Source organism: Trichosurus vulpecula, chromosome 1, assembly GCF_011100635.1.
Source record: "Trichosurus vulpecula isolate mTriVul1 chromosome 1, mTriVul1.pri, whole genome shotgun sequence".
NCBI lineage: Eukaryota > Metazoa > Chordata > Mammalia > Diprotodontia > Phalangeridae > Trichosurus > Trichosurus vulpecula.
In genome coordinates, this window is record NC_050573.1 from 404,212,952 (window position 1) to 404,226,641 (window position 13,690).

The 13,690-nt window shown below is 34.4% G+C and overlaps 1 protein-coding gene across 1 annotated transcript in view; it reads right to left on the reverse strand.

Annotated features, from left to right (window-relative positions):
* Window positions 1-355: 355 nt before the first annotated feature.
* RICTOR (RPTOR independent companion of MTOR complex 2) overlaps window positions 356-13,690 on the reverse strand; it is a 136,982-nt gene continuing 123,647 nt past the window's right edge. The window contains exons 35-39 of the mRNA XM_036759003.1: window positions 12,825-13,058; window positions 7,457-7,609; window positions 6,423-6,546; window positions 5,691-5,829; window positions 356-4,880 (exon numbers count right to left, since the gene is read on the reverse strand). Coding sequence (XP_036614898.1) covers window positions 4,806-4,880; window positions 5,691-5,829; window positions 6,423-6,546; window positions 7,457-7,609; window positions 12,825-13,058 — 725 coding nt within the window. The 3' untranslated portion in view covers window positions 356-4,805. The remainder of the gene's footprint in view (window positions 4,881-5,690; window positions 5,830-6,422; window positions 6,547-7,456; window positions 7,610-12,824; window positions 13,059-13,690) is intronic.

Below are 13,690 nucleotides of genomic sequence, written 5' to 3' on the forward strand. Positions count from 1 at the left end.
ACTAGGCATATCACTTGCTTTTTGGTGTAATTTCCATTTAAAAGAGAGTATTGTTCCATCTAAAAGGTGGATTTCCTGGAGCTCCCATGCCCTATGATAATAGATACTTGGGGAAGACTGAGTTTTTTGCAAAAATATTACCAAAAAAAGCTCTTTTAGGGGAAAAATGCTATATGTTCAAACTACATATTATTGATGTTAATTGACCTGGGTCTCAATCTGTAACTTGTAAGAAATAATTTTGCCTGGTAGTCACTGTTTTAGAAGCATTATAATCCAATTCTATTCTTCTAAGTCATACCTAGAGCCATTTCAATTTCTTAAATTTCAAGTAAAGAAAACAGTACCACTTCCAAGAATTTTAAGTACATTTTATTAACAACATATCCCTTTGATAAGATTACGCTTCAGGAGGCTTTTAATGCCCAGAGACATAAACTGTACACACTATACAAAAACCACCAAAAAAAAAATCAAGGTGGGCAAAACCATTTGGGAACAAACCTCTTTGTTTAAATTATACACAGCTCAATGAAATATTCTTACAGAAAATATATAAATACTTTTTCTTTCTATGTTACAGGTATACAATATAAATCAGATTTCAATGTCTGTTCAGTGACCTACAAACACTAGAACCTCCAAATATGTAGCAGCGTATTACTAAATTAAAAAAAAAAAAGAAAAAAAGAAAAAAAACTGCCTGGGGAGGGAGAAGAAGTCTGAGATTTTCACAATCCCTTCCCACTCTTTAAAACAATTAATTTACACCAATTTCTTACAATACAGCTTTAGGGTTACTGACAGACCAGTATTGCAACATTTTTTCAACTACATAGATGAAATGTTTTCCTTCCCCCCCAAGACTTTGCATTTTGTGCTAAATCAACCTATTCAGTGGCAAAATTGCAAGTTAAATTTTTTGGCATAAATTACATTTCTCAAATTAAATATGTATTTTACAAAGGAAGTCAAGCAAAATGTGCAATTTATGCATGCTGTGGCATAGCTATCCATCTATCTACCTTATAAAAATAGTCCAAAGGAAAAAAGTCCAAGTTCTGTATACAGACCTACTGAATGAACAGAACTCCCTGGAAACCAGGAACTTAAGAAAAAAGGAAATCACTTGTGGCAATGTTTAAGTGTTCCAATTACTTTTTTCATAGGCATAACTATCTGATTTCTCTGGTATATGTTAATAAGGAAATCTCTCTGTAGTGAAATCAAAGTGTTTAATTAACAATGCATTTTGTTTATGGAAATATGGGGGTGAAGCTCATGATTGGAGACCTAACTTACATCATGGAAGATCTTTTCAATAACAAATATTTTCTCATTCCAAAAAGCTAATTCTCATTAAAATTTCTCTCATACAGTCGATTTAAGAAATTCACTTCTCCCATGTTCATGTCGTAATGAACTGTGCATTGAAAACAGAATTGGAAGTATTCAACACTTCACATTATCTCTCAGGGAAAAACCTTTTCAAAGGAAGTTTCCTAAGGCTGTTCTTAAAGCAGGCTAATTTACAAAGCTCTCCTCATATAAATTAGCATTCTATTCAACATGCAAAACAACTGCAGATCTGCAAGATAAAACCATAAAAAATTAAATCGGTATTTATTGCTTAATGATATGTGCTTCAAGGTATGCAAAATGTATCTTCTGAATGTTACCGAACAAAATAAGTCTACATAAGCTTCCATGTCATAGTTGAATACTTTGCCATTATTACCGTGCCCTGAAAAATTAGTCAAACTCTGGTTAAAGAGATGCAAATTAATAAAAGCTTTGCTTGTCAAGAACTGTTATGTCTATTTTGTACACATTTTCTTTCTGAGAGTATTTTATTTAACAGTGCATATGTGGCCTACGAACTTATTTTTAATGCATATATTCTTCCTATCTTAAGAGAATTTTACTGCACAAACAATATTTAGAAGAACTTTGGGGGTGGGGGTGGGAATGGGGGTTGTCTCTGCCTCTTGTATCCACCTAAACATAAATAGGTAACAAAAATGTAAGCATTAAGAACTTTCAGATAATATTGTTATGAAAGCTCTATATCTGATTTCCTTATTTATCATTATCTAAATAGAATCTAGTTACATTAAGTTGATTAACTGCTTTTGAAACAAATTTTGCAATTGGAAATGACAATTCACTTTACAATATTAGAAATTCACAGTTTATAACCAGCACAACTGCCAAAGTTCCTCCAATTTTTTCAATAATTCTATTAGTGAGTAATACAATTTTATCTGGACTAAAATTAATTCTAAAAATTCTGTATTTTGAAAAACTACAGTACTGATATTATTCTTGTAATCTATATTCTGGTAATATCTACTAATAGATGATTTTCTCAAATATTTTTTATTACCACTGATACCACTCCTAAACTTTTCAACTATGATTTTACTTTTTTAAACATCTAAATTAAGCACTTGGCATAAGCATTTTCCACCATAAAAGGCTAACTTTGATACAAGTTCTCAAAGAATATTAAGCCTGCCAATGAATCCAAGTGTTAACCAAAGAGCACGATGATTTGCTAAGTACAGACATTTTATTTCCTTAGAACCTCAATGATAACCAGAGAACTACATGGTTCTTCTCTCCAAACTAAACGCTATAGGTAAAAACGACAAAGTTTAAGTTTCTTATAGAATACTGGTCAAAAACTGTCCAGGCCATTATTATGCCTTAACATCTGGGAAGAAAAAACAAACATGAGTTAACGGTTTAATGCATGAGGGCTTAAACCACAGATTTTATAGTCTATTCTAACTGAGGTAGTTTGAAACTACTGTCTAAAGCATATGAATCCCATTTTGGGGAGAATCACTACATTATTTCCTTTGGAGTTTTTAACCACTATTTGGTCTAACATTTCTGACAGTTGGTTCTTTGGAGAAGTAATTTAATCTTTCAAGCCCAAAGACCAAGTCAACAGGCAAGTTTTAAAGTACTGTCAATATATTACAGAAACTCTTAGGGCTAGAGATAAATGAAAAGTTGAAACAAATTATTTCTGCTTTTCCTTTAATTGGATTTCATGAGAGAAACTCAAGCCAAATTCTAGTAGAAGCAGGTTACAATCCTGCAGCTTTTCTGCTCTGATGTAAGTCGCTATACAGTGCACATAAAAACAATTCACTGAAGTGCAGTCCAAGAAGTGTTATGTAGTGAGATGAAGTGCTTCATCCCAACAAAACTTTCAGTGCCAGTAAATAAAATATAATAGTTGTCCAACTGGGAAATAGTAAGTGGGTTTTACTTTCTAGTTCAAAGGGCTATTTACATACATCTCAAAGAACAAATCAGTTAAGATCAGGATCTGCAATATATGGGGCCATGAGTTAATGTCACAACTGTCAAAGTTGACAGTGATTACAAAAATGGTAAAACTGGTCTTTTTAAAAACTGTCCTAATTCAGTCCAGCTGGATGTTTTTTATATATAATATACATATATATATATATATATATCAAAAATGATAATTCCTTTCAATCACAAGCATTCTAATGAAGATTTCCGTGCTATTTTATATACAAATTTGCATATATGTAGTTAATTCCTGTAAATGATTTCCAGGTATCTTTAGATACATTAAAAAGGTTTTGTTTTTTTTTAAAGAAAAAAAAACCCCTGCCCTCATCAACTTAGCAACGTGACTAATAACGTAATAAAGGCAATCATTGTATTCTTAACTCATCCATCACTGCATTTAATTTGTGCAAAAAATTTTCACAAAGAATACTGGTATAAAAATTAAAGTACTGCTGCTTCAAAATTTGGTACTTAAGGCTTTTCACTACAATTTTTATCATAATAATCAGTCTCATTAATTAAAGCAACATTTAAGGAAATATGGCTCTGCTTTTCCCATGGAATGTGGAAATAATCTACAAACCCAGTCTCTTCACAAGATTCAAAGATAATTTTCTTACATTTAGGCCAAATGTCAATAAATAATACTTATTCAATTTCCCACAGAGAAAAAAATGGCAGATTAAGAATATGAAAATGAACAGAAATTTCATTGAATAAAAATATATAAAGGGCAAATGATTATATTTCAGTTTAATTAAAATTATTTTTTGATTTAGGTGGGAACTGTAGTGAAAAACCTTAATTGGTTCATATAACCTATAAAAATACATTGCAACGAAATCTGAGAGACTGAAAATCAAAATAACCATTTGCAATTATAGTAACATTAAAATAAGTTAAAAGCCCCAGGTCACTGAGGCTCTTCTTTCAGTCTGAGGTTACAAACCTCTCAAGTAGTGTTACAAACATTAAGAAAAATGTGAGGTCCAAAGTTAACCCCCAAATACCAGCTGTTACAGCACATCCCAGCATAGAAGATGTAGCCTTTAGAAATGTAGATTTCTAGTATATATGAGTTAGTTAACAAACAAGGCATCTTTCTATTTACCCTAAAAAGAATTCAGAATCAACCCCGTAAAGGGGTGTTTCTTCATACTATCTTATTATTGTTCGACTCTCCTTATGTTTTTAAAATTAAAGAAAAATTTGTGTAGGTGTTCAGTGCTTGGCTCTTGCATACATTTGGTAAATATAATTCATAAAACTGGTAAAGGATGACATCCCCAAAGAATATATTTGGGGAGGAAAGTTTCTGCTGGGGAAAAAGAATCTGCAGTTCATACTGTTCATGTACCAGGAACTGCTGGAACAAGCTACAGAAGATGCTCCTGTCTTTGTTGTCCAGTCAGTGAGGTTTTTCTGAGGATTTCAGGAAGTCCAAAGAGAAACACTACATAAAGATGAGGTCAGGATTCGGCTGATGTATCAATTATAGGTTGCTTTGGTGGAGTTGATAAAACAGCTTCTGCTTCTTCATGCATCTAGGAACAAAATGATGAACCATTAATAATTCCTGATGCAGTCTTGTCAGACGGTACTTTTATGTTGGGCGGACCTGAAGGGTCCCAATATGTAGAAAGAAAATGATGCAATGACTGATGACTATGTGTGTTAAAGCACCTGATGTGAAAAAAAATTCTAACAACCACTGTGTACATCCTAGGCACGACTGATACATTTGAAAGGTGCCTAGGTCTTTTTTTACCTTAGAATAATGCATCCAAAAGAGGATCTAGCTCCTTTTGTCCTCCTGAGTGTAAAACAGTGGTACTTTACACCTGTAGTTCTCTGGGCAGAAAAGTTTTTCTTAAACTACTTATCATGTGTGATGCTTTGCCTCTTAGGGACCAGAACCTATAGCTGAAAAATTGTATGGATGCTGACACTTGTTAACATATATGCTTTTTGGAATATTATTAGTGATTTATATTATTACTGATAAATTTTGCAATTAGATGTAAGAAGTGTAGGGCTATGTTTCTATTTCTTGAGCTCTAATTCTGGACTACCAGCTTCCAACTTTGCATCTAGAAAGAAAGTGAAAAAAAATCTCTATTTTCAGTACTTCACCAAATTACTTTGTATTTACTTATCTATGAACAGGCTATATCCCTTCCCCCAAATATAAGCTCCTTGAGAACAAGAACTATTTTGTTTTGGTCTTTGCCCTGTGTTTCACACGGTACTTTACAACAGCAGGTGGTTAATAAAGTCCACTGCCCATATAATTGAACATTTAAGAATTTTTGTTTATTGTTTTATGAAGAAGTACAACTTCTATTTCTCCTTACTTGTAAAAACTGTACATCTTGAAATAACTCCTGTATGAATCTGCGAGATGGCAGTCGAAAAGTACAATGTGATAACAAATAGGAAACCTCAGAGTAGAGGCATATATCATCAAAAGCTTGAGGAAACTTCTCTTTAATTCTGAAATGGAAGAAAAGATTTGTTAAATTAGAAAAATGTTAATTCATCATTTGATACTTGCTTTTAAAATAACTAGTTCTTAATTATAAAACATTTCTCAAATATATACCTGAGTCACCAATTAAACACTGATTGGTATGATTTTTAAAGGTAATTAATATAAATAATTTTAATAGAAAAGAGACCTTTTAGATTATTTTTATTAGGAAAAAAGTTATATCCAAATTTAGTATTGCTCTTAAGCCACTTTAGTTATCTCTTTAAATATACTTCAACATTCTAAAAGTGAAAATTTAAGATCCTGATTTACCATCTTTGAATTTCTTACTTTTCATACTGCAAGATGTGACTTTGACTTGATAAAGTACTCTAAAAATTTTTGCAAAACAGTGCCTCTAACAAAGCTCTGAAAGCTTTAAGAAAAAGAGAAAATTAAAGGAATTAAGTTTAATCTGTAAGAAATTACTATGTGCTATTTATTATGTAAAGCAATCTTTAAATTTTTATTACCCTATTTCTTCTTGAAGCCAGAAAAAGAAACAAGCAGAATAAATTCTACAGGTGAATTTAATTTGCATACATTATTTACTCACGTCAAAAGTCCTGTTTCATGACCTTTAGTTCCTACAGAACTACTCAAATTGATAACTAATCTTAACACTTCTTTTCGAAGGAGTATACGGCATACTGGTGTATCATCTGGAATTGACTTGACTCCTGGGGAAAAAACCCAACATTTTTCAGAGTACACTTCAATGTATTTCTCACTTTGGGAAAGTAAGCTATTATGAATCACAGCTGCATTCAGGATCATTTAACTACTTCAAAATGTTTCTTAATACCAATAAGCTCTACAGAACCTGATAATATTCATCTGGCACAAAAACCTTTATAGTAATACAGACCAAAAAAAAGAGTGAAAATATGATGCCTGCAAAAGTTTAATACACTTGTCAAAAATTCATACATTTAAGTGTCTGCCACTTGAAAAGCACTGTGCTAGGTGGTGGGGGGTATATAGTTTTTTAAATGATAATTCCTGACCTCAAAAACCTAAAATTTTACTGGGCCAATGGTAAGGAGAAGAATGCTAATACATAAGAGAGAATGGAGTCAGACTGTGCAAAAAGCTTTAAATAACAGGCTAAGGAGAGTGTCATGTCCTGGAGGCAATGAAGTTTTTAAACTGGGGAGTAATATGGTCAGTTTTCTATTTTAGGAAGATTATCTTGGCTGTAATGTAATTTTATGGGAAAGCAAAATACAAAGGATACAGAAGAATGGATGGAAGTAAAGCAAAACTAAGGACAGTGAGAGCAGTTAGCTTATTATGAATAATGAAAGAGATTCTAAGGGCCTGAACCAGGGTGGCATCAGGAGGAGATACAAGACATCTTATAGGGGGTGAATCAACTAGATATGTCAATTGATCAGTTGTGGGGAAGAGAGAGTTGATTCAAATGAGTAAGAATTAAGTAACTTAAATTTTGTATGCTATAATGACACCAAGAATGAAAACAGATTAGAAATTCTGCATAGTACTTCTCATACAAATGCTGTATGTAATCATTTATTAAAATATGAGGTTTCTTTAAAGCTTATTTTTCTTACAGCTCTGCAAACTTACCTAGTACCAGTTCTGTACTCTTGGTGCTACTGGCTGAACCCTGGGATACTGCATCACTGCATCCTGAAATCCCAGAAAACTTTGAGGAAACGACATCTAGATGATTGTGGATGGTCTGCCCACACCAATCAGAATATGGAATGTCTGGAAAGTCTGAAGAAAAGAACAACTAATTTAAGTAAAGGAATTTCATGATTTAATCACTAAATCAAATGATAATCCTTCATAACTAATTTACACAGGAAATCTTATCTTTTCAACAAGATTAGGGTTTAGACTGTTTGATATTCTCTGATACAATTTATTTAGTGAAACTTATTTCTCAGATATTAAGATGTTAGTACTAAGTTACAAACTTAATTTCATGATAAATACACTTTAAGATAATTGGTGTAAATGTGAGCTACATGAACTGAGGGAGCATGTTTCCTAGGTATCAATGTTATTGTTCTACAAAAGCATTTTCCTGAGTTATTATTTGACTCGAGTCAAACTTTCTCTGACAACTTTTAACTGATTTGAATTATCGGGGCATTCATTCATTCTCTACTATAAACAAGGCACTGAGGAAATGAGAGGCCTCATAGAGTAGTCAGCCTCAGACCTAGGAAACCTGGGTTTCATTACAGTCTCTGATAAACTGGCTAAGGCCGTATGACTGACCTCTCAATTTTAGAAGCCACTCTCTAAAACTAAATACTGCAGAAGAGTATCCCCACTAGTAGAAAAGGAAATTCTAAAATGAGAGTTCCCTACACAAATAAAATCATAGGTCAAAACAAAACAAACCCATGCAAGAAAATGTACTACATGCTAAGAATACTAGATAAATAAAAGGCATAGGTCCCGATGTAAAGAAGCTTATAATTGAATAGAGGACAAAGGAGAGGAACATAGACAGCCAAATCAGGAATATTAGAACATAATGTGATATATGACTCATATGAAACCAGTTATTTCTTAAAAATTGTCCGGCACCTTAAATTTTTAAGTTCAAGGCACTGCCTGAACCTCTATGAAAATATATACTTAAAAAAATCACTGGAAATAAAAAACTAACAACTACTCTAGCTGCAGTATCAAACTGCAAATGTAATTTTATGGGAAAGCAAAATGTGAAGGATACAGAAGACATTATACTATACTTTAAACAAACTCTGCAAGAGATAATAATCTTGGTTGGTTTTCCTGAGTGATGTACAAAATTACTAAAAAACTGAATGGGTGTGTTGGGATGTTGAAATTCTTTCTGTTAATTTTATTTAATTGCACATGCATATGGTTTAATTGCTTTTGCTACTGCTGAAAAATAAAGTTTATGATAAAATACTTTTTAAAAGGAGAAAAAGAAATGAAATGTGTCATTTTGGTACACTCTTTTCTTTCCAATCTATTTTCTTGGTTGTCTCCTTTCCCAAGTGGTCTCTCCAGTAACTGATTCTGATTTGTTTCTATTTTCACTAAGTTTCTTCGTTTTTTAATATTTTATCTAACATAATATTGCTAGGAGGCAGGAAAGGAGAGGGTAATGGTCTGTAAAGAAATACAGTACCAACTAGACAAGAAAATGGTCTGATCGAGGGGCGAAGCCAAGATGGTGGCTGAAAAGCAGGGACTAGCATGAGCTCCCCGCCAAGTCCCTCCAAAAACCTATAAAAAATGGCTCTGAACCAATTCTAGAACTGCAGAACCCAGAAAAGAACAGAGGGAAGCAGGGCTCCAGCGCAGGACAGCCTGGATGGTCTCTGGGTGAGGTCTACCCCGCACGGAGCTGGGAGCGGAGTGAAGCAGAGCCCAGTGTGGGCAGCACGGACCAACCAGACCAGGAGCCAGGCAGAGCGTGCCCTAGCGCCCTGAATCAGTGAGCTGCAGCAGTTACCAGACTTCTCAACCCACAAACACCAAAGACAACACAGAAGGTTAGTGGGAAAAGCTGCGGGAGTGGAAGGAATTCGAGGTTCGGCTACCGCCCCGGGGGCAGCAGAGATGGGGCAGCTACAGAACTACAGCTGCAGTTGCTTCTGGCCCCAGACCCACCTGGTGGGAGGAATTAAGTGATGGATCAGAGCAGGAGTGCACAGCCTGCTTAAGATCTAAGCCCAGTCCAGGTTGGGGGTTCTTGGGGAAGGAGAAGAGCTGGTGTGGCAGAGCTGGCACATCCCCCCAAGCGTGGAACATAGAACTCTTTAGTCTACAAGTAGTCATACCCCACTGAAAAACTCAAGGGTCAAGTTAGTTGGTTGGGAATATGGCCAGGCAGTGAAAACGCACCCAGATTCAGTCTCAGACTTTGGATTCTTTCTTTGGTGACAAAGAAGACCAAAACATACCGCCAGAAGTAGTCAACAAAGTCAAAGAGCCTACAACAAAAGCCTCCAAGAAAAACATGAACTGGTCTCAGGCCATGGAAGAGCTCAAAAAGGATTTGGAAAAGCAAGTTAGAGAAGCAGAGGAAAAATTGGAAAGAGAAATGAGAAGGATGTGAGAAAACCACAAAAAATAAGTCAATGACTTGCTAAAGGAGACCCAAAAAAATGCTGAAAAATACACTGAAGAAAACAACATCTTAAAAAATAGACTAACTCAAATGGCAAAAGAACTCCAAAAAGCCAATGAGGAGAAGAATGCTTTGAAAGGCAGAATTAGCCAAATGGAAAAGGAGGTCCAAAAGACCACTCAAGAAAATACTACCTTAAAAATTAGACTGGAGCAAGTGGAAGCCAGTGACTTTTTGAGAAATCAAGATATTATAAAACAGAACCAAAGGAATGAAAAAAGGGAAGACAATGTGAACTACCTCATTGGAAAAACCACTGACCTGGAAAATAGATCCAGGAGAGATCATTTAAAAATTATTGGACTACCTGAAAGCCATGATCAAAAAAAGAGACTAGATATCATCTTTCAAGAAATTGTCAAGGAGAACTGCCCTGATATTCTAGAGCCACAGGGCAAAATAGAAATTGAAAGAATCCACCGATCACCTCCTCAAATAGATCCCCAAAAGAAATCTCCTAGGAATATTGTCGCCAAATTCCAGAGCTCCCAGATTAAGGACAAAATACTGCAAGCAGCCAGAAAGAAATAATTTGAGTACTGTGGAAACACAATCAGAATAACCCAAGATCTAGCAGCTTCTACATTAAGAGACAGAAGGGCTTGGAATACGATATTCCGGAGGTCAATGGAGCTAGGATTAAAACCAAAAATCACCTACCCAGCAAAACTGAGTATCATGCTCCAAGACAAAATATGGACTTTCAATAAAATAGAAGACTTTCAAGCTTTCTCAGTGGAAAGACCAGAGCTGAATAGAAAATTTGACTTTCAAACAAAAGAATCAAGAGAAGCATGAAAAGGTAATCAAGAAAAAGAAATTGCAAGGGGCTCACTAAAGTTGAACTGTTTTGTTTACACTCCTACATAGAAAGATGATATGTATGATTCATGAGGCCTCAGTATTAGGGTAGCTGAAGGGAATATGTGTGTGTGTGTGTGTGTATATATATATATATATATATATATTTATGCATGTATATATATGTATGTATATGTGTGTTTATGTATATATATGTTTATGTGAGTGTGTATGTATGTATATATGTATGTGGGTGTATACATATATACATATATATATATACATATACATATATATATATATATATATATATATATATATATATATATATATATATATATATATATATATATATATATACACACAGAGAGAGAGAGAGAGAGAGAGAGAGAGAGAGAGAGAGAGAGAGAGAGAGAGACGGCACAGGGTGAGCTGAAGATGAAGGGAAGATATCCAAAAAAAATAAAATAAAATTAAGGGATGAGAGAGGAATATATTGAGAGAGGGAGATAGGGAGAGATAGAATGGGGTAAATCATCTCGCATAAAAGTGGCAAGAAAAAGCAGTTCTGTAGGAAGGGAAGAGAAGTCAGGTGAGGGGGAATGAGTGAATCTTGGTCTCATCAGATTTGACCTGAGGAGGGAATACCATACATACTCAATTGGGTAACTTACCCCACAGAAAAAAAGGAGGGAGAAGAAGATATAAAAAAGGGGGGATGATAGAAGGGAGGGAAGATGGGGGTGGAGGTAATGAAAAACAAACACTTTCGAAAGGGGACTGGGTCAAGGGAGAAAATTCAATAAAGGGGGATAGGATAGGAAGGAGCAAAATATAGTGAGTCTTTCACAACATGAGTATTGTGGAAGGGTTATACATAATGATACGCATGTGGCCTATGTTGAATTGCTTGACTTCTTAGGGAGGATGGGTGGGAAGGGAAGAGGGGAGGGAATTTAGAACTCAAAATTTTAAAAACAGACATTAAAAAAAGCTGTTTTGCATGCAACTAGAAAATAAGATGCACAGGCAATGGGGCATAGAAATTTATCTTGCCCTACAAGAAAGGAAGGGAAAAGGGGATGGGAGGGGAGTGGGGTGACAGAAGGGAGGGCTGACTGGGGAACAGGGAAACCAGAATATATGCCATCTTGGAGTTGGGGGGAGGGTAGAAATGGGGAGAATATTTGTAATTTAAACTCTTGTGAAAATCAATGCTGGAAACTAAACATATTAAATTAAAAAAAAAAAAGAAAAAAAGAAAAGGGTCTGATCCAAAAAGAACTAACTAGGCACTCTAAAGTCATGTAACTTTCCCTGGATGATTTAAGCAAGGAAGAAGCCGAATGAGGAACGGCCAAGAGCAAGTCTCTTAAGCTCTTTAGGCCCAAGTTTCATTACCAAAGATGTGGTAACATCAGATATATAACAACTACAAAGGCATTTCACTTTATACAATAGATTTGCTCCTAAAAAATTGTAACTAAATCCAATTTTTGAAAATTAAGCCATTTCATTAATGGCTTAATTAATCTTTAGTAAGATGCTCTATGATTACATCATGTATAGTTTTTCATATGATAGGAATGAACACTTTAATTTTAAGTTTTGCCTTTCTTGCGGTGAATACCTCTATACGGCTTCTAAGACCCTTCAAGTACCAAACCTATGGTCATACAGGATGTTAAGGTCTTTGGAAAACAGAGTTCCCATTTTCCATGTTTATAATAAAGATCTTAGTGACTTTTTATTAGGCTACCTTGAGATACTTTGTGAAATGCTTCTTCCCTCTCTTCCTTAGTTTTGTGGTGGCTGACAAGGCTATCAGAAGTCTGTGAGTTTACAGCAATATTTTGAGGTAGTTTAAGATCTACAGCATACACTCATTTAAAAGTAATGTCATTTGTTTTATAATGAGAGGAAAAAAGTCATTTAAAAACTTGAACCTACTTCATGTCTTAGAGAAAAAGATTCTATTTCCAAAGGTTCCCTATGAACAGAAATACTAACCTGTGTGAGTATAGGTTGAGTCCCCTTGGTTATTGTGCTGGTAACCCAGAATCTGGATACAGACACAATAAAGACAATTATCGTCTGTGTGCTCCTGTAGCCCCGTATCTTCTGTATTTTCTAAAAATTGAGAAGCATCTGAATGGCTTGTATTCATTATTTCTGTGAGACTAATCTGTTGTCGGAGCATTTGAAATGGACTTTTTACAAGATCTCCAGTACCAGATGGAAGACCTACTCAGAGGCAAAAATAAAACACAATGAGAAAATGATATGAGAACTAAAAAATATCTGGTACAATCAAAATCTTCTTTCCAAGTATCTTAGGATAGATCAATTTTTTTTTAATATGAGAAAGAGGAAAGAATAAACAAAAAAAAAGAACCTATCTCTGTGCAATTATGAATATAATTTTAATGGAGGAAGGAGGGTCATGAGGAATGAGAGATAAAATGTTAATATTTTGCTCTAAAAACATAAAAAGCTATCATTTAAATCTAACCTTAGCATTTATTTTTTGTGGCTTGAATTTTGGGTACAAATAAAAAAAAGAAAAATGCAAAGTGATAACACAGAGATAGCTATAATTGTTGTTATCCGTAAGAACAAAACTGTTTAAGGAAGAGTAGTACCTTTTTACAGAAAAGGTTTCACAATTTTTAAAAAAATCATGACTATATAGATCAATGCAAGCACTAGAATAGTTAGACATTTAAGCTTTTCCAATTTAGGGGTATTTGCTGTTTAAATTACTTCCTTATGAATGAAACTGACTTGTTTGTTTCAACAGGTAGAACATTTGCTTGCAAAACTCTGAGTAACTATTGCAATTTAAAATTAAGGTGACATAAAAAGGGAAATTCCTA